Source organism: Phragmites australis, chromosome 4 (genome assembly GCF_958298935.1).
Source record: "Phragmites australis chromosome 4, lpPhrAust1.1, whole genome shotgun sequence".
NCBI classification, from domain to species: Eukaryota; Viridiplantae; Streptophyta; class Magnoliopsida; order Poales; family Poaceae; genus Phragmites; species Phragmites australis.
The window spans coordinates 40,977,990-41,004,098 of record NC_084924.1 but is presented as its reverse complement, the minus strand read 5'-3'; the positions used below and the strand labels follow the sequence as shown (position 1 = coordinate 41,004,098).

The 26,109-nt window shown below is 44.9% G+C and overlaps 4 protein-coding genes across 4 annotated transcripts; all 4 read right to left on the bottom strand.

Annotated features, from left to right (window-relative positions):
- Nucleotides 1-3,034: 3,034 nt before the first annotated feature.
- Nucleotides 3,035-4,069, bottom strand: LOC133914804 (uncharacterized). Its single transcript, XM_062357814.1, has one exon. It carries the CDS (start codon nt 4,067-4,069, stop codon nt 3,035-3,037), a length of 1,035 nt encoding a protein of 344 aa, XP_062213798.1.
- Nucleotides 4,070-5,975: 1,906 nt separating this feature from the next.
- LOC133916540 (subtilisin-like protease SBT1.6) lies at nt 5,976-9,325 on the bottom strand. The gene has a single exon (XM_062360235.1). It carries the CDS (start codon nt 9,043-9,045, stop codon nt 6,709-6,711), a length of 2,337 nt encoding a protein of 778 aa, XP_062216219.1. The 5' UTR covers nt 9,046-9,325; the 3' UTR covers nt 5,976-6,708.
- A 3,907-nt stretch (nt 9,326-13,232) lies between these two features.
- On the bottom strand, nt 13,233-15,746 carry LOC133916539 (actin-depolymerizing factor 5). The gene is made up of 3 exons (XM_062360234.1): nt 15,584-15,746; nt 15,225-15,484; nt 13,233-13,782 (listed from the first exon to the last, which is right to left on the bottom strand). The coding sequence occupies exons 1-3, from the start codon at nt 15,602-15,604 to the stop codon at nt 13,632-13,634; spliced, it is 432 nt and encodes a 143-aa protein (XP_062216218.1). The 5' UTR covers nt 15,605-15,746; the 3' UTR covers nt 13,233-13,631.
- A 4,169-nt stretch (nt 15,747-19,915) lies between these two features.
- LOC133916538 (26S proteasome non-ATPase regulatory subunit 4 homolog) lies at nt 19,916-25,086 on the bottom strand. The gene is made up of 11 exons (XM_062360232.1): nt 24,929-25,086; nt 24,722-24,835; nt 24,498-24,603; nt 24,135-24,249; nt 23,842-24,051; nt 23,449-23,758; nt 22,202-22,325; nt 21,307-21,404; nt 21,142-21,210; nt 20,432-20,505; nt 19,916-20,095 (listed from the first exon to the last, which is right to left on the bottom strand). Exons 1-10 carry the CDS (start codon nt 24,938-24,940, stop codon nt 20,455-20,457), a joined length of 1,209 nt encoding a protein of 402 aa, XP_062216216.1. The 5' UTR covers nt 24,941-25,086; the 3' UTR covers nt 19,916-20,095; nt 20,432-20,454.
- Nucleotides 25,087-26,109: the final 1,023 nt, after the last annotated feature.

The window sequence follows — 26,109 nt, the reverse complement described above, 5'->3', positions numbered from 1 at the left end:
ATCGCCCTCTTCCTCACATGTCACGCCTGTCCCTCCACCTCTGGCTCATTGAAAGTCACCATAACCCCCTCGTTTTACAAGTTATCGACCATCACTTCTCATGTTGCTCATCTTGCAGGAGCACCTCTGCTCACCATGTCCTTCTGGACAAAGATACATTGCCCCCTCGCTCTACTTGAGGTCCAACCTTCGCTCGTCGTCGTCCGTGTTCTTGCAATGATGGTAGCTTACTGCAGCAGATCTACTTGAGCTTGAGTATATGGTACACGTGTGTCTATTTTGGGAAGAATACGTTGAAAATATTTGGCAAGTTCATGACTTGTTGTCACAATTTATTAAACAAGGTATCAAAGCTAGATCTCCTTTTGTTGTTTTTCTGTTGGCATTGTTGATTCCTTGTTGTTTTGTGTTCCTCCATTCAATTTTATATCGGTTGTTGGGTTTTTCCTACCGAGGTTTTTAAAGGAGGTACCAAAAGACATATCTATTATTCTCTAAACTTGCTTATGGGTTTTTTTCCTTTTAAAAAGTTTTCTCATATGAGTTTACATTGAGACAATAATCGATATATGATGTATCATTTTCTTCTTATTTTTTCATTGCATTTTAAAGGAGTTTTAACAGCATATCACTATTACTCTTTGCATATTTTTTTACATAGGATTTTTAGATGAGCTTTCAAGATAATATATATGCACATGGACTGGCATCAATCAAGAGGAAGTATTAGAGATCAAATGATCTACGTCAGTAACTACTTGGCAGTAACCCTACCCATTGAATGAACAGGCGTCCGTTCAGGAGAGATGTCCTCCCAACATATACCTTATCACTTATATATACTCATAAAAGATTAATAAAAAGTTTAAATTATTAATTATCTACTATTACATTATAATCATATCGAATCTCAATACATACGACGCAGCACCACAAAAGACCCGATCAAATGGGTTATTTCTTATTTCATATTTAAAAGGTTAAAAAAAATTCAAAGGTTGCCTTTGGCTCTAGATAAAGAAAAGAGTACTCCAATCTAATCAACCCACTTGGTATGAGTGGAGGTAATCCTGCGGAGTGCGGACGCACGTAGACACGCATAACAAAGAACAACTAGACTGATTAACGTGTCTACGTGCGTCCATAGGATTTTAATGTTTTGTCAGAGCAAAGAAGATAATGTCATATATACTTTTTAAATAATGTAAGAGATAGATTTAATCCTAATAATACGGATTTAGTTTAATTTCTAGATAATGTGAGGTTTGTTATGCAAACATGATGCTTATATTTTTTATTTTTTGAAATTCTAGGGGCATGTTCTCAAAGTTATCTCATTTTCATATTTTGGTGCCTGATTAGACAATTTTTGAGAAATAGGGGACTTTGTTGCAAAATTAACATAGAAAGCCTCATTTTTACCTTATTTCGGTGCCTGCAAATGTATTTTTTAGAAATATAGGGTTTTTTGCAGAACGGACGAAGGCCTAGGTGACCGGCTCTGGCCTAATCGCCCTTTTGGCCTATTCGGTCCACTCAGGATTTGACCGCGCAATATAAGGGCTCAGGGAGGGGAGGGTTAGGGGTTTCCCATTCCCCCTCCTATTGCAGCCGCCTTCACTCCCTTATTCCACTCTTTCTTTCTCTGGTCGAAGGATCCGGCGACGCAGCGCGACATTGAGCTCGTCGTGTGCACTGCAGGCGACAACGACATGGGAGGAGAAGCTATGACCTCCGCGCGTGAATCCTGGTGGTGTTCAAGCGCCGGTAACCCGCACTGCAGTCGGCAAAGAGCTAGCCCAGATATGCGGTGACCTCGACCACAGTAGGGTCATCCATGCATACGCGGTGGAGCACGATACAGAGAGTTGTAGATCCGCCGGGGTCACCAGATCTAGGGAAGAGACTCCCCGGGTGTGCGTTGGCAAGGCCCGCAGGGCGGGATGGAGGTACGGGTGGATGGCATGGGTGGACGACGTGTTTGTGGGAGGTCGTGGTCAGGGACAGAGCCAGGGACTTTATACGAGGGGGGCCAAGGCCAATAGAACAAAAGCACGCAGTCACATAGTCACATAATCACCTAACAAAAGAGCATCTAAATATTTTAAGGTTAGATCTTTTCATGAGGCACAAAATACAAGTTAAAAGTTTCAAAAGACACTAAAATACTTGGTGTTCACTTCAGGCGTACACGCCGATGTTTTTTTGCATTGAAATCATCTATAATTGTATCAATTGTGAACTCTAGAGCCATATCCTTCTCAATGTAGATTATCAAGCAATCTCTTAGGAATTCGTCCTCCATTTTATTCCGAAGTCTCGTCTTAACAAGTTTCATGGAAGAAAAAGCTCGTTCCGTTGTTGTGGTTGAAACAGGCAAAGTAAGAACAAGTTGAATTAACCTGCCAATTACAAGCAGTTTGATTAAACTCTCTCTCTCTCTCTCTCTCTCTCTCTCTCTCTCTATATATATATATATATATATATATATATATATATATATATATATATATTATTGAAGAAAACTATAGTGTACAATATGAGTAAGAAATAACCTGTCAATCAGATGATAATCATTATATTTCCCACTCTCTACAAGTTTCCGACAAAGAGCAACAATATTGGATAAATTCTGAAAATCCGGATTCCGTAGCACATCAAGCTCATAGTGTTGCAATTGATACCTCAAGTTAATTATCTCTTGTTCTGAAGAAGGATAAAATTTCGTTGCTAGAAGACATACATCATCGATTTTGAATGATCTATATGAGTTCCTTGGATCAAGAGAGTTACACAAAATCAGGAGCTCTATTGTTTGTTCATTGAACCTGCTATTCAACTATTGTAGTTGTTGATCAACAACAACTATAAAGACATCATATTGGTAGTGATGTCTAACTAAAATTTCATCCTCTCTATGAGATCGAATGTAATCAACATAGAAACTACTCATATCAGGAACTGGAATATCATGCTCCTCGCAAAATGACACCACACCATTTAAGAGTTTACTCCAACCATCGTCCCTTAACTTCTAAATTAGTTCTTTTGTGGTAGCAACGTCATGCATGACGTTAACTATATCTTGTGATTTTTGCTGCAACTTCTTGCAAAGAAAGTCGGTTATTCCCATGAGTTCTTGCATAAGATGCAAAATAAATACAAAATCAAATGACATCATTAGCTTAACAGCACCAGCTGCTTTTGCTCGTCCTAAAGGAGAAGTACCTGTCCCTTTACTTGAAGCTATATCTTTGAGAACTAAAAATGCAGCTTTGTATAGTTTCAGAAGGCTACAAATCGAACTAAAATGAGAGCTCCACCTAGTTTCACATGGCCTCTGCAAAGCCCCAATTTGGTTAGCTCCACTTCCTGTTTCAAGTTCATTAAGTTCAACCAATTTTTGAATTTCAATAACTTGATTAGCTCGCAGCTCATCATTTCTCTTACAAGAAGATGCAACGGCATTGACAACAATAGCAAGATGTTCAAAGAAATTATGAACTTTAGTAACTTCCTTAGATGCAGCAACAAGGGCTAACTGCAACTGATGTGCAAAACAATAAACATAGTATGCATAAGGGCATTCTTCAGTAAACTTCCGTTGAAGTCCATTCCATTCTCCGCGCATATTACTAGCACCATCATATCCTTGTCCACGAATATTTTGTACATCCAAACGCTGATCAAATAAAACAGAACAAATCTCTTGCTTGAGAGTTGTAGCAGTTGTATCAAGAACATGTACAGGATCCAAAAAACGCTCTCGCATAAAACCATCAGCATCGACAAAGCGAACTACAAGAGCCATCTGCTCTCTTTTAGATTCATCTTGTGCTTCATCAACAATCAAGCAGAATTTTGCATCACCAATTTCTCTCCGTATTGAAATCTGCATATTAGTAGCAATGATATGCAGGATTTCTTTTTGAACTTCAGGTGATGTGTACTTAGCATTACCTGGTGCATTACCAAGTACCATTGCATTGACCTTTTTATCATATGAACCCAGAAGTTTCATCATCTCAAGAAAATTCCCTTGATTTTTTTGAATCAAGGCCCTCATCATTTCCCCGAAAAGGGCAAGCCTGCAATGCCAACCATTTTACAGCATCAATTGATGTCTTGAGACGTAGCCTATTTTCGATAATCACCTCATCTGATACTTTCACCATCACTTGTTCAATATGGCACCACCCACTCTTCAAATTATCATAACATTGGACTGAAAAATTATGAGCAGAGTTGGAATCTTTTCCCATGTGCAATAAAAAGGCACATTCTCTTCCACCATTAACTTTTCTCCAACTGCAAAACCCCTTCACTGTAAATGTGTTTGACTCAGGTTTCCCTCTTGGTTTCTTTGAGAAAAGAAAGCAAGGGAAGTAAAATGCAGCATCTTTTGAAGGTGAATACTCCAACCATGAAAAGGCTGTAAACCAGTGATATTGAAATCGGCGTTGGTGATTCTTTGGACTAGAAGGAGGATACACATCTTTTTTGGGCTGGTATGGACCAAGCTTCATGTAAGCCTTTACGATTTCATTTTGCTTATCAACTGGACAAGCCCAAATTTGACGACGTAATGTTGGATCACCTTTTACCAAATCTTGAACATCAGAAATAACATTCCGATGTTCACATGGTTCATTTTGGTGTTCAAATGGTTGTGTACTAGAATCCAATTGAGGATCTGATATAGAAATTGGCTGAACCAATTGCAGTACATCTTGAGAATTAGATGCAAGAATCGGCTCAACCTCTTGTGCTACATGACCATCTTGATCTTTCTTCTTGTAAAAGGAATAAAGTGTTTTCCTCTTAGGCATGATTATCCTAGAAAGAATTATATAATAAAAACGTGTATCAGGTTTCTTAGAAAAATAGGGATGATGAAATGCTGACTCAATTAGCATAAAAAAAACTGTACCTTTTAGAATGTAGGCGCTAAGATCAAAGGATGAAGGGGATTAGATCTTGAATAATCTTTGCATCGGGGAGTTGGGGGTCGTAGAATCTTGGCTGGCCTTAGGGAGTGAAGGGGAGAACTAGATTCCAAGAAGAAAATGGCAACAAACAAGAGAAAAGAAGAGCAAGACTGCTGGAGGTGAGAGAGGAGTCAAGCACACACGAGTAGCTTGTGGCTTTTGCTGTGAAAGATGGCTACCAAAGTCAAAAAGTATGCAGTCTTTGGAACATGTGCAATTAATCACTTGTATTAATATTCTGTGCGCACATTTATGTATTCTATCCAACAGAAATTGATCATTCAAGACTATAAAAGAGTCATACATATGGTAGCATGAAAAAAATCTCACGTGAGATTTTCTCATGCATAGGGGATGCCAAGGCCCCTGCTAGTCTCCAACTGCCTCCGTCCCTCGTCGTGGTGGCGTAGATATGTATCGTCGGCAGGCTACGCGACGACAACGAAGAGCGGCTCCTCTAACGACGTGGAAGAGGAAGAGGTGGGCTCGTGCCAAAGATTCTTTAGCAGTTTTTTTACTGTATCCTATAATTTTGATGTCATTTTTTTACCGTCCGTTTCATATCGAACAATGGTTGTAAAAAAAATGACTAAAACGGTAAGACCCATATGTCAAGAACAGTAGCAACAATGAGAAAAGACTTCGGGAAGGCCGTCGATTCCAGTCTGCTTAGAATATTTACTTGATTAGGCCAACTCTAGCACTGAAAGTATCTAGTGCTATAATACTCCGCAAAGTCCTGTAACACTGGAAATTGATCACGGCAGTTACCTCATCCAGTGCTACAGAGACTGACAGCGGGTCCGGAGAGAGAAAAAGAGGAGTAGAAGGTAAAAAATAGGGTAACTGTTGGAGATGAAAAAAATAAAAAATACTGTAATAGTATTTTTAAAAATAAAAATTTATGAGTTGTTAAAGATGACCTTACTTATCATAAATACACTGTAATAGAATTTCATCCATTAGATTCACACTCAGGTAGGAGCATCCATGGCCTGATGCACAATAATGATGGCGGCTTTGCTTATTCGAGTACCTGCACAGCTCGAGAAGCATCAGTCCTGCTCTCCTCGTTGTTGACGCAGCTGCGTAAAGAGCTCGTGGAAAACGACCCAAAGGTGCCGAATACCGAGTAGTACAGTACAAGAACAACCGATGAACTTTATCAGGTCACGAGTTCTTGTACCCATCCAAGAAAATAACCGCCGAATATACTACTAGTATACAGAATCTCGCAGCAAACCTGGCAGAATCAGAAATAAGGACAAAAAAATGCTCTATAAGGAGACAAAACCGCCATTAGATTTTGTAGAGAATGCAACTAAGATAAATTGCTTCAGATAATCCGCACAGAAATACCCAAGCTAATGGTAGCAGTATTTCGTAGTTTTGTCTTGTTTCTCCATTTCTTTCCGTTGCTTCTGTCCTCCAGTGGCTGGCCAGTACTGTTACCTCCAGAAACGAAGAAGCAGGTAAAAACAGCGGACGAAATTACCCCTTATCACAGTGTCACTATACCCCCATAGTGTTACAGCATTTGCGGTTAATCAATTTCTACCGAGTGCTGGACCCCCACCGAATTAAAGTGCCGTTCCCTGCCACCATTAATGGCGCAGTGCCGACCGCTCAACTTTATCGTTACTGGCCCACTGCTCTTTGACTCCTGCCGCCTGCCAGCTCCTGTACCCACAGCACAGGATGTGGTGTCTCCACTTGCCAGTCACATCGGCTGCAGCCACGTCACCACGATGGGGCTCCGGACGTCGTGGCCGCCGCCGTCGGACAAGACGAGGTATCCGTACACCGGCGCTGCGGAGGGCGGAGCGGACGGCGCCACCACCGTCACTGCGAAGCTCTGCTTCTTGGCGGTGGGGGAGAAGACGAGCTTCTCCGGCTTCACGGACACGGACACGCCGCCGCTCGCCATCTGCACGCGCGCACTGTACGTCGCGGACGCGTCGGCGCCGACGTTGGTCGCCGTGCGGATCACTGTCTTTGACTGGTTGCCTCCGTAGAGCACCACGGAGATGGACGGGTAGTTGAGGTCGGAGCCCGAGGGCTTCCGGTTCGTCGCGGGGCACGACACGGGCTTGTGCGTGACCACCTCGATCGCGTTGGCCTCGTAGCCGATGCTGCACATGAACGCGACGTAGTCGTCCTCCCCAGCGTCGTAGACCAGACCCGGGTCCAGGGCCTTGCCGAGGCCGATGTGCCCCGCGCCGTAGTCGAAGGGCGTCGCGGCGCGCCCGGCCTCGGCCTCGTCGCCCACGGGTCCGGCCCGGTTGTCGACCACGATGGCCGTTGTCATCAGCGCGGAGCGTATCGCCGCCGGCGACCACCCGGGGTGCGCGGACCGGAGCAGCGCAGCGGCGCCGCTCGCGTGCGGGCACGCCATGGACGTCCCCGACAGGATGTTGAACTCCGTGCGGCGGGCATCACCTTCCAATCCGGTCGGGCCCGTGGCGCCCGTCCACGCCGCGAGGATGTTCACGCCAGGGGCGATGAAGTCCGGCTTGAGGATTTCAGGGACGAGTCCGTTGGGCCCCCGCGCCGAGAAGGATGCCACCACGGGCGCCGGCTTGACGCCGACGACCGTGCCACCGAAGCTAATTGTTGCGGTCGGGTTGGAGGCGTTGGCAGCATAAGCTTTGAGCGCGTCGCCCTCTTTTTCGCCGACTGAGCAAGCAGCGAGGACATGGGCGTCTCCAACAAGGCCTTCACCGTTGGCCTCTCCATTAGCAAGAACCATTGCGGCGCCACCAGCTTCTTTGACGACCATCCCCTTGGCCACGCGTGGGCTGCTGCCGCGGTCGCAGATGACGATTTTGCCTTTCACCAGTGACGGGTCGATGGAGTTCTCCATGCAAAGCGAAGCGGACAACCCGCCTGACCTTCCGGGGTAGTACAAAGGCAACGATGAATTGGCCAGAGGCTTGCCGGAGTACAGTGATACCCCTGACAAGCGCCTGCCGTCGCCAAGCACGATTTCGGCAGGGAAATTACGGTCGATGGTACCGGCACCCACGGTGGCGAGCCACGGGGCGAGGTTGGTAACTGACATGGCGGTTGGCCCCTCGTTTCCGGCGGAGGTGGCCACGAACACTCCCCTGGAGACAGCGCCATACGACCCGATCGCGATTGGGTCTAGGTAGAACGGCGACGTCACACCACTGCCGCCGCCGATAGACACTGAGATGACGTCGACGCCGTCCGCGACGGCGCGGTCGAAGCCCGCGAGGATGTCTGAGTCGAGGCAGCCGGCACCCTTCCAGCACACCTTGTACGCGGCCACCCTGGCCTTGGGCGCGACACCCTTGGCGACACCGGAAGCGTAGCCCTCCATGCTTGCCTCGTAGGCGACGCTGCCCGCGGCTGTCGTGGCCGTGTGCGTCCCGTGCCCGTCCGCGTCCCGGGGTGACATGAACTCCACGGACCCGTTGGACGCCACGGCCGCGGTGCCGTAGTGCGCGTCGTGGCCCTGGGAGAAGAACCGCGCGCCGACAAGCTTCTTGTTGCACGACGAGGAGGGGAAGCCAGGCCCCGCGTCGCAGCCGCCGCGCCACCTCGAGGGGACGGGCGGGAGGTTTCTATCCGACAGACTGCGGCGCTCGGGCCACACGCCGGTGTCAAGGACACCGACGATAACATCGGAGCCGTAGTCCGCGAGGGACCACAGCCCGAGGCGCGCGCGGAGGCCCATGAACTGTGGCGACCTGGTGGTGTGCAGCTGCCGGACCCGGTCCTCGAACGCCGCGAGCACGGCCGGGTGGCGCCGCATCTCCTCGGCGCGGGATGCCGGAACGGACGCGGAGAAGCCGTGGAATACGGTGTCGTAGACGTGGAGCGGCTCGAGCGGGCCGGCCGCGGAGGCGAAGGCGGCGGAGGCGTACCAGTGCGCGTGGGTGGGGAACACCGACGGCTTGGCGCGGTGGTCGACGCGGAAGATGTACGTCTTCCTCGCCTCTTGGCCGCCGCCGCCATCGGCTCGCAGTAGCGCCGGGGCCGACAGCGCCAGCGCGAGGAGGAGGAACAGGAATGGGCAGTGCGAAGCGGCCATTGGTGAGCTCAGTGTGCCAGAGCGATGGCGCCCGTGGAGCGGTGGAACCGTGGAAGCGGTAGTGCGCGGAGTTACAGCGGGGTAGTGGGGGGTTGGGGGTTTTGCGCTGCGCTGGGCGTCGACGTGGCGCTCGGACAGGTACAGCAGTAGTAAGGTCACGTCACGTTTTGCCCCGCCCCCAATGACCGTGGTATGGTTCAACGCCGCACGGGATTTGTCAGAGGGTGGTGGGAAACTGGTACTGGATTTGTCAGAGTCGTGGTAGCCGTGTGCGTCCGTGCGGATGCATGGGGTAGTTACTAGTTAGCAACGGCGCTGAGTGACAGCAAGGAAATTCGATCCGATTTTGTAGAAAGATTTTTTTTATATAACGTGTTTTTTTACTTTCTTTTAGATGCATATATTTACTTTTAATCAAGAAAAAGACGATATAGATTAGAATTTTATAAAGATTTTTGGATAAAAAGATCTTACAAAATTTCCATGTACGAAGTTACGAGCACCGCCAAAATTTCCACCTTTAGATGATCATTTCCATCCGGTCCAACATGTCCTGCACGATGTATTCAATGCCTGGAGCCCTGAACTGGGGGATTTCGGGCACTTCTGCGGCTAGCCTGCTAACATGACTTTCTCCGGGAAGATCGGCACATTTCCATTTGTTGTAGTGGAACCAGCAATTAGGAGTAGTGTTAATCGAGCTGCGGGCATAATGGTTACAAAACCAATTACTTCGGTGACGAAGGAAATTATAAAATCATATATGATCGAGAAGATAATACCAGCTATCAAAGCTAAATGGCCAAGAGAAGATTGTGGTAACACCATTTATATTCAGCAGGCCAATACCAGAACGCATATTCAACCTAATGATCCTGACTTTCTTCGGGTAAAACAACAAGATGGTTTTGATATACGTTTGATTTGCCAACCTCCTAACTCACCAGATTTGAATGTTTTAGATCTAGGTTTTTTCAGTGCAATCCAAGCCTTACAGCATCTTGAAGCACCAAGAAATGTTGACGAGCTTCTTGAAGCTGTTAACGAAGCATATGAGGATTTTGAAGCTGTTAACAAAGCATATAAGTCGAACCGCATATTTCTGAGTATACAAGCTTGCATGACAAATTATGCGAGTGAGGGGAGCCCAGAATTACAAGATTCCACACTGCCAGAAAGAAATGCTTGAGAGGAATGATGAGCTTCCTTCTCGGCTGAAATGTGACGCCGAATTAGTTCAAGAAGTTTATGAGTACTTGTCTGATATGGGTTCAATGTGAACAGTGTGGTATTCCCGGATGTGTGATGTATCTTTATTTTGCTTAATCAATGCTAAATCATTTCCTTGTTAATGCAATTTGTACCTTCTTTTGGAACTGTGATGACAAAGTGATTTTGGTAGAGGAAGGAGACCACGAAGGCGGCAAGCTTGCTGAATGAGGACGTCAGCTCGCTGAGCTGCGACATCGGCGATCAACAACCAAAGGAGAGAACTCAGCTGGTTGGCATCGAGTAGCCTAGCTCGTCGGCTGCATGCGTCCATACATGGAGTAGTTCAACAGGCCATTCGCTGAATGCATGAAGTCCCTCGAAGCACATCGTGCATTTAAGCTTCCTTATAAACAATAACTCAACCAGTTTTACTCAAAGGTATAACTGAAAAATAGAACATAAAACATCTTAGGGCAGATACTCTCGAGACTACGAACAAAAATTGCGAAACGAGGGAGTAGGAGTTTATAGAAATTTTGAAGGATTTTAATTCTAAATAAATTATAGTATAAAAGTTTTTTAAATAAAAGAATGAGCTTGTCAAATTGCTACGAAAATCTTATGGAATGATGTTTTATAGTAATTTTAGAGAAATTGTAACATAAGGTCCAACCTCATATAAAATTTCTTTTATGTCTATCTCATATGATTCATGTCTTTTTCTACACTCTATCGAAACGTTTATTCACAGTTTTTTGCATTTTTCTATTCTATACGATTCAAATTATTAGGCATTACTATCCTAAGTTTTTCCTATTCTTTAGGTTTTCAGAATTCTGGGTTCCAAAAGGCTCTAGATCTTGGAGTTGTAGGCCCCCACTGCCACTGGATGGTACTGACGCCGTGACGCGCATGTGTGGCTTTGTGAGGAATGGAGAGGGGGGCCTTCGGGCCTGGACTTAGCTGGTCGCAAAGGCTAAGCGTGGATTAGGCACTTGTGCTGCATTAATTTGGGCATCGATCCTAAACCGAATCTGGGAGTGGAGGGGGAAGCGTGCTTTTTTGGTAAAGTGAACTTTGGGGCTCTAGCCATGATCGTTTTTCAATGGCATGGCGTTACCAAATGATGAGGTTCTGACTGCAAAAAGTGGTGGCCGCATTGACTCGTTTTGTTTGTTCTTTGCTGAGCAAAGGTCATTAGGTGCCCAATCTGTGGCGTAAAATCAGTGGCTTTCTATAGAAAATACTGGATCCGTACAACACAGCTAGCTAGCTTATAATTTCAAAAGAAAATACCTACCTTATCTTAAATTGTTGTACAGAGGGGCATGGCATTCTTTTTCTTTTAAACACGAACTTTGATGAAACAAATTTGCTCAGGGATTCAGGGTTCAGCTCCACAGGATTGTCACTGGCTCGCACTTATGTTGGCTCCAACACAAGACCAGACCAGTAATGGAAGAACTCCACACAGCGGCTTGCATGCTCAACGGTGCTGTGCGGCATCGACGAGCTCAGCTGCACCCGCCCCGAGCCTTCGGGACTTTTAAGGGAGTTATCCGATGATAAATTTAGACACCTAAATCTATCAAATTTTAAACCTTTAATCCAGATCAGATAGTTTAGATTCATCTCAGATTCATATATCATATATAATTTTATTCTAATCCTCACCCCACCCTATCTCTCCCAGCCTGACTCCCGCTGCACTCTCGACTCGGCCCCGCACGCCGCGTCACAGGCGCCGACGAGACCCGCCCACCTAAGCCACCCCTTTCTCCATCTCTATTGCCCCTTTTCTAGCGCCCTCCGTCACTCTTCCATCGGATCTGAGCTCTTTTTCTCAAACTCCCTCGCCTCCGCCACCCCCCCCCCCCGACTCCAACCTCCCCGCCCCTATCACCATCACCTACCCAACCGCCATCCACCACCACCACAGCGAGCGGCGCCCCTGCTGCATCGCCGTCTCACCCGTCACCCACCACCACCGCCGAGCCGACAACCTCCCCGACCATCTTCTAGAGCCGGAGACCCACAATTCCCCCCCTTAAAACCCTGAACGCTAACCCTAATTTTGTCGGAGTTTATGGAGCTCGCCAGAGTTCGTTGGTGGTGGAAAAGAGGAGTCCAGCATGAATCTCAACACCGATTTAAAGGTTAGAAATTTGACATATTATCCTCTAAAATCTATCATTAGATATTTAGCATTTCTTTTTTTAATTTAAAATTTTGTATTATTATGCTGGAATTTTGGAATTTTGCAAAAATAGACGTTTCTTGCCCATTTAGTAAACGAGAAGTAAAAATTAAAAAAAAATCGTGTTCCAATGCTCTCAACTATAAATTTGTTGAGCGCTAGATGATAGTATTCTCTACAATATAAATTATTTTTAAATTTTTTATAACCATTTCAATAATATTTTGAAGGTTGATAGCACTAGAATGCAATATTTTTATGATTTTTAAACCTCTAGATGGACGGTTTGTAGCTAGAGACCGCCGCTGGACTAGAGCAATCGCGCGGTTTTGTGCCGGCCCGGTACGGACTGTCTTGGTATGGTATCGAGGCCCATACTTTGCAGGTCCGGCCCATTCACGTGAGAAACTATTTTTGTTCGACAGAAGGGAGTTCCGTCGTCCGTGCTGCGCCTGAACAGTGAACAGCGACAAGCTCCTGTCACCTCCAGGCTCCAGCTCGTTGGCAGTTGGCATGGCACCACCAGACACCAGTGTACCCAGTAGCCAGTCTTGATGTTCTGTTGAACGATAGTATTTTTGAACCAAGTTTTGTTGAACGATCGATGTAGCAGGAACGAGATTATCCGTGCCTTTACTCTAAGTACTCTTGTCTGTAAACTTTGAATGGCCTCATCGTTACTTCGTTAGAGATATATCTGAAGAGTCGCTCTTGTCCTTGCGACTTTTGCTTCGAATTGGACGCACAAAGTGGGAGCAGTTAATTTCCACCGCGCGAATAAAATCTGAAGCACCTTATCGAAAATATTGTATCAGAGGAAGAAAAAGGAAGCGAATGGAGCATTGTTCAGTGGAATTCCACGTCACAGAGATGGACGTTTCATCAATCCGCCGCCACTCCCTCTGCTTCTACTCCATTACAACACCACACCACACCACACCTCCAGCTCTCCAAACACCAAACACCAAAACAGTACGCCAGGCTCTAGATCACACACGAACCCTCGTCAGAAATCGCAGCAACGCTACGAGAGCACACCAAGTCGCCGACGCAAATTAGCATCCGGCCGGGCCGATCATAGGTAGAGCAGTGAGCAGAGCACTAACAGGACAAGCACACATTAGCGAGCCGAACAAAGAGGTTTGGCACGCACGTAGTCGTAGGCCGTAGAGCAGCCTCATTGCGCGCGGCCTCTGATGACGTCGAAGCCCATCTCGGAGGGGTCCGTGGCCTGCACCTCGTAGTGGACCCCGTCCAGCACCCGTCGCAGCCCTTGCTTCGACGTCGCGTACAGGATCTTGGCTCTGATCCTCGACGCGGTCGGTGACCTGTGCAATTGAAAAGCGCAGCACAAGCAACGAATCCATCAGCCGAACGCAGCCAGCCCACTGGAAAAACGCAGCGCACCAGCAGCCACCAGCAGCCACCAGAATCGAAGCGCTTTAACAAATCGAAACCGGTCTCCTTGCAAAAAAAGAAAGAAAAGAAAAACGAAACCGGAGCAAGTGGACTTGCTAACGATAGTTAAATCATTGCGTCGTGCTGCTAAGCGATTATATCGTGCTATTTGGTTCCTTGTTTCCGGACAGATCAAGAAAGATGTAATATTAGCAATTGAACTGTGGTAAGACTGAGATGTTGATGGAACAGACAATTTCAGATCTGATAAAAGAACCGGCCTAATATTGTAGCAGCTTAGGACAGACAGATCTAGACAACAGGTGGATTCGGGCTAAAGATCAGATCTGGTAAAAGAATCGGCCTAAGCACTAAAAAATATTATGAATGCAGAGGGTACTCAAGACAACAGTGACAGGGCGAAAGGAAAGGAGGAAGGGCGGCCTAGCTCGATAGGGCTTGTCGAGAAAGTTTGGTCCCTGTCATGATCTCGACTAAAGTTTTGGCTGACAAGGCAGCGGGGATGAGTGCATGCAGCAAGCAACTTTTTTTTTGTAGAAAATAGAAAAAGCTTGGTGCGCCTTCCTTCTTTGTGATAAGGATGCGGGACTGATTGAACAGTCATTTGCTCTGCAGATTTCTAGTCAATTGTTTGGTGTTCATTTGCACGTACAGTTCTAGATGACATGCCCTTTTTTTCCCCCTTGGAACAAGCAAGAGGGCACGTTCTAGATTGGCAATCTGGCCTTCTTTTCCAAGGGCATTTAGAAAGAAGAATGTCAATTTATCAAACAACTATGAGATTATTTTGGCTCTTGAGTTTGTAAGATGCCGCTTCACTTGTATTCTCAATCGCAATACAAGGAGCAATTGCCATGTTTCATACGACTATGATCAAATGAGGTACATCCTGCGCCGTGTAAATTACCAAACCCATATTTTTTTTAACAGTGCAAAAGACTAAAAGGGATTTTATTTCTTAGTTGCCGTAGTTTATGGGTCACTTGCATGTCGTCCGAGCTGCATGAATGCTTGCGGAGAAAAACTTGACAGATACAGTTTTGGACAGTTGATACTGCTACCGTGTAGGTTGGATATACGAGTACTACCGTAGCGAGATTACTCTGCATATGAATGCTTAAATTCGCGACGAGTAAATGGGCATGGACCCCTGACATTCCAGCTTCGGTATCAAGAATTTATTGATTCCCGCAGTGCAAATTACCAGGTTTAGTAGTATTTACCCTTCCTAGGAAGATCATTACTGCTAATCAAGATCGCCATGGATGGAAGAGAGAGTTGAGCTCTTACGATTTGAGAATTGGTTGAGAGATCGAAAGAAATATAAAAAAATACGAGGGGGCAGAATTACCAGGCGATGAAGAATATCTTGCTCTTCTGGCAGTTGTCGACGGTGACGAAGTCGAAGTCGAAGACGGCGTAGCGGCAGTCGTCGCCGGGCAGCGCGGCGACGAGCTCCTCGTACCCCTCCCCGGGGCCGCCGACCTTGTCCACCAGCACGGCGCGCGACCGCTCGTCGATCTTGTACACCACGAACCGGTGCACCTTCTTCCACTTCATCTCCATGAACCAGCGCTGGCACTCCTCCTTCACGTTCATCCCCTCCGTCGCCTGCAACCACGCACGCACAGAACACCTGTCAGCCATGGCTGCTACGGCACGAGGAAGCGGCTGTGCTGACTGGCATGTGATCGAGGCCCCGGGCTTTACCATCTTGTAAGCCATTGCCATGGCCGAAGATCTTTGCGGGTGGACGCGGCGGCGAGGAGACGGCGATGGGTATTCTCTTCTCTAGAGCTTGTTTCTCTGAGGAGCCGCTCCCCTGCTGCGGGTTCTTGACATTAGGTGAGGGCGGGTCGACTTTATAAAAAGATTGGAAGGAGCCCAAAATTCCTTTCTTCTCCATTTTTAAGATGGAAAAGTGATAATGCAATGGGCACAGATTATTTCCCCCCTACATGCCTTTCTTGTGCCGTGTTGCTTACAGACGAAACCGGAATAAAAGATATTATGACATCTTTCAAACTTTTAAATTTTACGATTACACAGGCTTGATAGTAGCTAAAACTTACAATTGCTCGTTTGTTTCATTTAAAACGCCGTTAAACCTCAACTAACACCTTTTAAGATGGAAAACTTCAACTCTAGTATATAAGGTCTTATTAATATTTTAGCAAAATTTTAAACATCGGTCACCAAAAATATTGGATTTTTTATAGATTTCTTAACTTTTAGATCCTGCACTGTGATTCGTGCTGTGGATCAACGGGGTAGTAACAACAACCAATTTAATTGAAAGAAGACAATAAATAATTAGATGCATAAGCACCACCATCCTGGTTGTCAATAGCCATATTAGATGCATAAGATAAGTGTTGGAAACCCATCGACTTAGAGGCAAGAAGGGTTAGGTAGTAGAACTAAGGATTTGGATGGGATGTTTGAGAATGTATACTATTTGGGAGAGAAGACTTGAAGGTTAGATAAGGAGAGGATAGAAATATATATATATTTCTCGATAATTTAGAATTAGATAACCCAAATTTTAAATTCACTTGGTAAGGCACGTTACATCACCATCGCCAGCGTGACCATGCAAAGAGGCGGCGAGCGTGAGGCATCTGCGCTAACGCACGCCCCGCCGAGGCTCGTCATGACCCGTGCCCGTTCCGTTCCAATCGATATCCTTTGCTTGCAAGGTAAGAGAGGAAGAGGAACCAATCGCCATTTGCCAATCGGAGATGAGCACCAGCAGCTAGCTAGCCACTCGCGGAAAGAAGAGAAAGCGCGCATGCACGGCGGTGGGGCGCGGACACGAGGGGGCCTCGGCGCCTTTGCCTCTTTTCAACCTTTTTCCCCTCGCTGTTTCACGTTCTCACGGACGTGTCGGTGGGGCGGGTGCGCTGCGCAGGCTTTCGCGGCAGGCGGCAGTGGAGGGCAGATGGGGAAAATAATCGAGAATTGGTTTCATGTGTAGCGTGGGCGGCAGCGGCAGTCTAGAGTTTAAGATTTAATTTATAATATGATAAGTTGTAAAAGTTATTATAAATTTATAATAAAAGTAAAAAAAAGTATGTGTGATGAAAAAAAATTATCACGTATCACCATGCTATGAATTAGATCTAGACCTTAAATACACGAGAACAGGTATCGTAAGATTATTTACCGGATAGACTGAAATTTTTTGCGTGCACGTTTGGAGTACTATTTCAATTTTCAATCTCTGGTTTGATGGGAAGGGGTGGAAAGGTAACCAAAGTTGTCATTTTTATGGGGAGATGAAATCATAAACCATCTTTTTTTTATGTCCCTTAGCTAAATATATCTGGTTTGTGCTACAATGTGCTTTTGGGCTTAACAGTGTACCATGCTCGGTCCAACAGTTGTTTGAGGATTGATCGTATAGGTTCTCAAAAAGAACAGAATGCTGGTGGTGGTTGGTTGTGCCGCAGTGGCGCCATCTGTATGGAAATGTTAGAAATGCAGCTTGTTTTGAGCAAAAGTTGTTCAAAGATTATCCAACCAGTGTTATGTTTTCAGTCTGCTATTGGATTGATTTCTGGGCTTCTTTGCAGGGGTCTGAAAAGCAAGTGCAGCTAAGGGACACGGAGTGGCGCGGATAAGGAATATCATGGGTGAAATGGTGTCCGTGCAGGCAGTCAGGACTTTGGAATGGAGATAGAAGAGCGCTTACCTCCTGATGGTGAAGATAAAGATATCAAGACAAAAGGGAGATCATTTTAAGGGCCCCGTGAGGGGAGAGCAAAGTCACGCATATGACTATATTTGAGTAATTTTGTTTTAGCTTGTAGTTGTTAATAGATTGTCAGAGTTACTTATGTCTGCAAGCGTTTTCTTATTATCGTTGGTCATTGTTTTTTTTTCATACGAATTTTGTTTGAGACTTCTATCACCTATGTGATTTTGGTACTCGAAGTCGGGTTTCTCCTATATCTAAAAACTACCCTCCGGTCTGATGAGCAATGATTATTGTTGAAATATAAATGAATTATCTATTTTTTCATCAACTTAGATTTTTAAATGAATTTATCGGTGCATAGCTTAATATGGTATCAGACCTAAAGATCTAAAATTCTACTCGTGACTGACACAATTAAACGGGACAGTTGTACAGTGAAGTAGATCTATGTTTGCAATGAGCAAAGTCACAGTACTTCCTGGGGGAGAGAGACATCAAGGACTTTATAGGGTGTTGCAATACGCTGTTGATCTGAAAAACGCAGGTTTGTGGACGAACATTTGCGTGGCAATACAGCTTCGTTGAAATTTAGATTCGGTGGAGATTGCACAGACAATATGCCTTTTCCTCTGAAGATAAGAACAAGAAGAGTCGTAAACCAGTACAGCGAAACATGATGAACCCAGCTAAACTAGTCCAAATTGCCGTAGGACTAGCCCTGTCCTCCAAGTATTCATTTTGACACACGCGAGTGTTCATATAAGAGTGAGGCCGTTTGGTAACTAACCTTTTGGTCAATCATGAGTTCTCCATCGTAGGCTAGTAGACAGCTCTCCAACTGCCGTGTTGGTGTTCCAAACCTCGAATGATTCAAAAACGCTCGGCGCACAGGCACAGAGTTTGATGGGTGAAACAGGGCGTAATCATAACGTAAGAATAAACGGGAACTCGGCGTAAGAAAATGAAACGGGAAGCCTTTCACGAACAGAGTTTTGGAACATTTTTTGCCGGTCTAATTCAAGTTCGATTTGATCAAGTACTCTTGTTTGTTTTCCCCTTTTCTCTCTGCCTATTCTTCCCTACTGTGTTCTCTTAATTCCTCTTTGCAATTTGCTCGCTTTGGTTTTGGATGATCGAGTCACGATGCACACTTCTTCCACGCAAACAGAACGCCGCGTCCCCTTCAACAAATCAAGAGCTGCAGGGGAGGTAGGCCCCTTATCCACAGAACGACGACACGACATCTGACGCAAAAAGCAAGGTACGTCAACAAGGACGCAATCACGCAAGTGCCCCTGAAGAATTATTCGATAGCAGTGCGTGAGAGATCACCCGAAGCGCGACATTTGCCGTCGCCGGCGAGGAAACCCCGCCAAACACGACAGCTTACCTGACCTGTTGTCCTTCCCCCGGCCAAGAAAAGCTCGGCTTCATGGGGCAACACGCTCGTCTACAGCCCTGCACGCACGAGCCGACGGCTTCATGGGGAGAAGACTATCTTGACAAGAGATACGCGACAAGCCTTCCTGTCGATGGTGTACCCGTTTGCTGCCCAAAGGCAGGACACCGACCCCTCCTTGATTGGCCGTGGAAAGACTCGCGAACGTTTGGGCGCTAATCACAAGGGAATCCAAGGACAGGAGACGGTCCCGGGAAGTGCGTATGGTTAGCATCCTGATGACGTGTTGGAAGCAGGTGTATGGCTTAGCAAGTTTATGATGACCTGACGAGATTGGAGTACTGGGCAAGGGCCGTGTCCCAACAGCGGACATGAGCTCGAAGCACTATCGTTCACCGCCGGAAGAAGAGCGGCGGCAAGAGCAGGGGTAAACTCCATCGTCATCGGTCCAATCGAGCTCACAGCACAGCCATGTCGAGAGACTGTTGATACGAAACAGGATCGAAAATTGATGTCTGGAATCGAACGCCTGAACTCTACACAGGCACGCAGCATATTTATGAACGGGGTCCAGACAGGTAAGACTATCGTCACTATATCCATCCAGCCACCACAATAGACTCTAGTCTAATTAACTGGGGCAAAAAAACATACAAACCGAAACACTGGATAGTCTATTAAGCCAACCTGCTTCACCCAACCTAAAATAGACTTTACATTACAGTTACAGCCTAGGAATCTAGCATCATCTAGTCAATGCCACGGGCATCACGGGGCGTGCAAGCAAACGATTGACGCAGAAACAACAGATATTCAGACGTGTCCCTGGTCATACGCAGCAAAAATTCTAACAGCTTATAACCAACCAGATCTTGAACCTGGCTTACAACGAGGGCAAATTACCAGTTTATCACTTTCGAAATGAACATGAAGTGAACGGACCTTGCAATACGAAATCGTTTGAGCATATATGATGAGAAGTTTGTAGCAATCATAATACAAATTCTCTTGGCATTAAGTTATGGACTTATGGTCAAAGCACAGTTACACAGGGATAAGTAGTGTCCACGATCAACAGAGTAAAAGCACTCAATGCAGCCAAATCTTCAATTGCGTTGTGCGCCTACAAAGTCAGAAAAGAGACGTTAATTTCCCTCTTACACAAAGGAAGTAGAGCAAAAGGAATAATAATCAGTAGTCACTATAATAAAATTTACACTCCATATTGCAGACATTCAAGAAAAATGTAGCACTGAACAGCGTAACGAACAATTGAATATTGCATTGTCTTTTCATTTTTTACATCCAACAATATCCAGCCATACAATGCTGCCAACCCCGCTGAAACATCAGCCTAACACTAACATGAAATATAGATGATAAGAGCTGAACAAGCTATGCAGAATATGCATTTCAACAATGGATAAATAGAAAGATGTATGGCATTATGAACTCTTACAGGGAAGCAAGAAAATGGCTACATTAGTTCTTCTCATCTTCTTTTTTGTCCGACTTGTCTTCCTTCTTCTCTTGCTGTCCAAAAAAAGGTACTTCAGATTTGACTGATTGTACAGTCAATGACAATAATATGGATGCACAAACATTACTAAGAGAGCAAATTAGTTGTAATTCCTAAAATTACATGAATAGCAGTTCAGGTGAAACTTGGGTTTATTGCTTTGCATAACAATTCCTAAAATTACATGCATCGCAGTTCAGGTGAGGTTTGGGTTTTATTGCTTCGCAAAAGGGGCATATTTCACCAAGCCGGTGTAGAAACCTCAAATGTCTACAGCAATTTGATACCTGGGATGTTGCCTGAAATAATAATGAGCTACTATTTCCATTTCATTAAACCAGTTGTGATTGTGGAACATAGGAGAAGCGCCATTACTTAGCTGCTTAAATCTTGCATTGAAATTTCTGTTAACACATTTTTTATGAAGATTTTCTGAGATATTATAGTTTATTTAGTGAAGGTGAAGCTGAACGATGACCCCATCAAAGATTCAATTATATAAAGAAGGGAACAGGGATGCTCTACAAAAAGTGTAGCATTAGAACTTGAGATAATAAGGATGCTTTTTAAAGATAATAGCGCTGTCACATCATGGCATAACTATACTGGCAGACCTTCCAATGAAAGGAACCCAAAAAATATATATATACCTCTCCCTGGCTATGCAATGACGCCAGCAAATCTTTGACAGATGGATCATTGGGATCAACACCAGGAAGCTGTAATTTAACCCCCCAAAAAAGACCAATTATAAGTAACTGAAATTGTGAATCTAAAATCGTATATTTATGTCATTAGTTTGAAATAAGACTTACTGAATTAAGGATAGATGTAACAAACGATCTATCTTCAAACACCTTACTCATATCAGAGTCACTGGACATGTTTGCATCCTGGACAGACATTTGAAGAGCTGCATACATAAACAATCAGGATACACATCAGAACAAGAATACTTCAACAGAAATAATAGTGAAATGAAGAATATCAATGCTTTTAGTCAAGGCACCAATAGGAAAAGGCACAAATAATAGTGAAATGAAGAATATCAGTGAGCTATGTTTCGAGTCATGTGAATATGATGTTGAATACCAAAGTATAAATAGACAGCTAGAATATATAAGCAGTTACAGTTTCCTTAATGAGCTATTTATGGTTTAAGTGGGCTTGTATTAGGAACGATTAATAAGCAGATAGGGTGCAGATTAGAACTTTAAAAGGTTAAGTATGAAATGAACTTGCAATCTGTAATGGAGAGGATGAGCATTTTACTTATTAGCATCAAATAGTGACATATAATAGTAATTAACAAAGGAAAATATAGGTCGGTGCCATCGAAAAGAGGCAGACAATGAAAAATAACATCCGATCTGAGGATGACATGTGGGGCCTGGGGGCACATCATCGATGTGCTAAATGATTAGTTTTCCAATTTGATGATTTTTGCCATAGTACTGACCAATATTACCCATGAAGAAAATGCTTATGCTTAAGACTAAGTTATTGCTAAGAGAAGCAACAACTCAAGATGTTGGTGATTAATGTGTTTCCTATTGGAGCAAGAACTATAAATAGCCAAGTTTTCGTGTGAACAGTAACAAGTAGTAATTTTCACTGCCAAAATCAGTCGATTGAAACAAATGGCATATATAATAGGCTAATAGCATTGTTGAGACTGAAAAGAAGTTAAGGAAGAAAAAAGACACACACCTAATGCCAAGTCTGGGTCAACTGCACCAGCTTCTGCCATAGCAGCATCAGCCACAGCTGCAGATCCTGAAGCACCGCCCTCCATTGACATCGCAAGTGCCTGCTGTAGTAGATCGTCATCATCCTGTAATTACAACTAAATTAGCCATGTGATGTCCATTTGGATTACATCAACTATTCAGATAAATAAATATCCAAAGAATAATTAGAAATGGAAGATACAGAGTCAGAGGCATTTTAATTGAAACAGGTCCTTGCTACTTACAAACTATTACTATCAATAATGTAAACAAGTTATACTGCCTATGATCAAAGTAGTTAAACAAGTTACATAAACGAAGCAAAAGTTGTGACAGGAAAGTTTACTAATTCCAAAGTTAAGCAAGGGCAAGGCAGATACTATAATCGTGGCAGAATCATGATACAGAGTCAGAGGCATTTTAATTGAAACAGGTCCTTGCTACTTACAAACTTTTACTACAATAATGCAAACAAGTTATACTGCCTATGGTCAAAGTAGTTAAACAAGTTACATAAACGAAGCAAAAGTTGTGACAGGAAAGTTTACTGATTCCAAAGTTAAGCAAGGGCAAGGCAGATACTATAATCGTGGCAGAATCATGAACCACAGGAACAGATTCTGGATCACCAAAGCAATGGTTGCTGAAAACTGATTTTAGTGACCACAGGATCAAAAAAGTAGTTCTGTATCGAGCTGAGGCTTATTTCATTTGGTCCGAGCAAGTGACAAGTTGAAATTAAAATAAGCACAAGTTATCCCAAAAACTTGACAAATATCTGTACAATTATACAGGTATACAGAAGCCAAGAAAAGATGCACCTCCAAGCCAATATTTGCCATATTTTTCTTTTTCGAGCAAAAATTGATTGCCACCTAGTTATAAATCAAGAAAAAAAGGGGAAGGAGCATGCATCAAGATATTTATCATTCATGAAACACTATCATATTGCTACAGCGCTGCCTACAAAGCTTGGGGTTTCAAACTGCAGTACCCTTGGGTGTGCCTTGATAAACAATCACTGGCAGATCATCATTTAAGTTTTAAAGGGTGATCCAGAACGGATGAAAGTAAATGCACTAGCAATTTCATAAATCACGGAAACAAAGTTCATGAGGGTACATAGAACAATCATAACTTCAAGCATGAAGCCTTTTCGAACTGCTAAAACATTTGGAGAGCAGGGGAGGTTATTATTAATTTCTAACTGTTGGATAATGATAATACCTTTGGCTGTTCTTTCTTGTCATCAGCAGAAGCATTTGAGGCAGGTTCTGCTTCAGCCATAACAGAATCACTGTTTGAGCTTGTGGCATGGTCCTTATTTTCGGTATTGGGAGAATCTTCTGCAGCCTTTTTTGCAATAGCCTCTTGCCTTGCTCGCTCTTCTTCCATAGATAACCGCAGGGCAAGTGCCAATTCTGGATCTACATTTGGGTCCACACCAAAATCAAATCCAGTTGCTCCAGTAGCAGCAGCTGCTGCTGCAGAAGCAGCAAAACCGCTTCCGCCTTCTTCACCCGTAAATATAGGAGTGCTGGGAAAAGATAGAAAATAAGGTTATCAACAGATTTGCAGCATCAGAAAACCTAGAGACCTAATAACATGACATGCAGTTACCTTAGAAGAACATCAGAAAGGGCATTTTCACCAGGAGGGACATGAACAATGTGACTGCTATCACTGTTGTTGACAGCAGCGATCAGTGCTTCCAGTTTCTCAGGCTTTTCATCATCAGATTCACCAAAGTCAACAATGTCAAGAGCAACATTGTTCTTCTTCAGCTTTTTCCCGATTGTCTCCAAAACTTTCTTGTCATATTTCACAGGACTGATAGATAATGCCAGCGTCATTAACCACAATTCAAACAAAAAATATATAGTTGGAATAAAAGTTATGCCACCCCCACGTACCTTCCAATAAAAGCTATAATCCTCTGCTGCTGCCTCTTGTTCTGGCGATGCTTTAGAGCCAGCTGAGCAACCTGGATTGCAGCAGCCAAGTTTGCTTCAGCACCAACTTCCAGCCCTGCGCAGTATATTGTTGGGCATCAATTTGTCAGAAAGCTACAAGTACCACGATTTACCAATATTATGAGACAACAACACAGCCATGTTATCACCAAGCGCTGCCTGAAAGGCTGCAACATTGCTAGCTAGTATCTTAAGCAGATACACTGAATCCCTAAAGTAATTGGCACAATTCTCCTTTGGTACCACGATAAAGACATCCACTGCAGTAGTGAAAGCTAGCTTTTGGGGTCTATGTGAGCTTACCGTGCATACAGGCGAGGATCTTCCCGAGGTCGCTGGTGGGCGTGACGAGAACGCGCACGCCCTTGCCGGCCATAGTCATGACGCCGACCGTGTTCTCCGGGTTCGACTGCACCCACCCAACACACCCAGAAACGATCAGATCCGGAACCGAGAAACCCTAACCCGCACAAAACTAATCCGATCGATCGGGATCGAAGGAGGGGAGCGAGGCGCGCCAGCGGTACCTGGGTCTTGGCGCCGCAGATGAGGTTGACGGCGTCAGCCTGCGCCTGGAACCGCGACGGCGCGTAGTCGCCGTTCCGCATCCACTCCGAGTTGTCTATGCAGATCATCGTCGCCTGCGGGGGGAAACCAAACCAACGGCGAGAAAATTAGTTGGAGATCAGAGTTCTCCGAGAGAGAGAGAGACGGCGACGGGGCACACAGCGTACCTCGAGCACCATGGCTTCGCCGCTTGGGGTGTCGCCGCAGCTGTCAGGGGAGGGTTTGGCCTGGTTTGCGGAGCGAGATAGAAGAGAGGGGAGAAGGGTGCCGTGCGTCCTTATTGGGAGTCGGAGGCTCGGGGTGCAGACGGATCTGACTCCGGACCCAATACTGCCCGAGCTCGACTCGGATGCGCTACACCTTTGTGGCTTTGAGGACTGCACGCGTCTGTGGCGGTTCGGTGGTTCGGAATGAATTTCTAAATTGAGTATAGTATGAGTATTCTCCTTTTCGAAAATGGTTCTGCGGGTTTGTGAGTTTGAATTGGACTGTCTATTAAATTTATTCGAATTCAAGCATATTTTGCGTATAACAAGGTTACAGAATAAATCATTTTAATAATGTATGTATTAAGACTAAAACGAAAATCATATCATTTACTACTTGCGGCTCCGATAGACTTCCTTTCGGCTCCACTACTTTGCCCTCCTCCTGCCACTTCGCCAACAACAGGAAAGAGTGGAGAGTCCTGTCTTGACATCTAAGTAATCCTTATGATTTTTTTAGCCTCAATAAAGTCTTTAATGTGTCAAAGTAACGTGATTGGGGCATATTTTGATTTGCTTATTTGCAATCGAGCTGACATCTTTAGTTTTGTTTTTCCTGTTTGTGAATATGATGGAACTTTTACACCTTTCAAGTTTTTTGGCTTCGAGTCATCATCCTCATTGGCAGCGGTGGCAGATGGTATTTCCGAGTTATTATCTTTGGTGTACCAATGATGGCAGTGTTAGATTGGTTCTTCCCTGTTAGAGGAAGATAGGGCTCAAGGCAATGATCTGATTACTCATGCGAGGCAAAGATATATAGGCCGCATCCTGCCATAATCACTCGGCCGGCTTATGGAAACAAATACCGAGAGGGCAGGAGGAATAAGCGGCAGGAATAATTAGCACCATGCAGCGCCATGCAAGGCCGCCATGCAGGGCTAAAATCAGTACCATGCAGCGCCATGCAGAGCTAAAATACAGTAGCTAACACCCCCCCCTCCGCAGTCTTAGCTTCATTGGAATGGACATTAAGACTGGAGCGAAACTCGCAGAAAACAGGAGTAGGAAGGCCCTTGGTGAAGATGTCGGCGTACTGGGATGTCGTGGGGACATGAAGAACGCGAACTGACCCAAGAGCG

What these genes read in the sequence shown, in the direction of transcription:
- LOC133914804 (XM_062357814.1), bottom strand. Translation starts at nt 4,069, where the DNA reads ATGATGAGGGCCTTGATTCAAAAAAATCAAGGGAATTTTCTTGAGATG.
- LOC133916540 (XM_062360235.1), bottom strand. Translation starts at nt 9,045, where the DNA reads ATGGCCGCTTCGCACTGCCCATTCCTGTTCCTCCTCCTCGCGCTGGCG.
- LOC133916539 (XM_062360234.1), bottom strand. Translation starts at nt 15,604, where the DNA reads ATGGCAATGGCTTACAAGATG. An exon ending in TGGCAATGGCTTACAAGATG is followed by an intron (nt 15,485 to 15,583) that starts GTAAAGCCCGGG and finishes GCGTGGTTGCAG; the next exon opens with GCGACGGAGGGGATGAACGT. An exon ending in AAGATATTCTTCATCGCCTG is followed by an intron (nt 13,783 to 15,224) that starts GTAATTCTGCCC and finishes TCAATTGCACAG; the next exon opens with GTCACCGACCGCGTCGAGGA.
- LOC133916538 (XM_062360232.1), bottom strand. An exon ending in TCTGCGGCGCCAAGACCCAG is followed by an intron (nt 24,604 to 24,721) that starts GTACCGCTGGCG and finishes GGGTGGGTGCAG; the next exon opens with TCGAACCCGGAGAACACGGT. An exon ending in TTACATCTATCCTTAATTCA is followed by an intron (nt 21,211 to 21,306) that starts GTAAGTCTTATT and finishes GTTAAATTACAG; the next exon opens with CTTCCTGGTGTTGATCCCAA.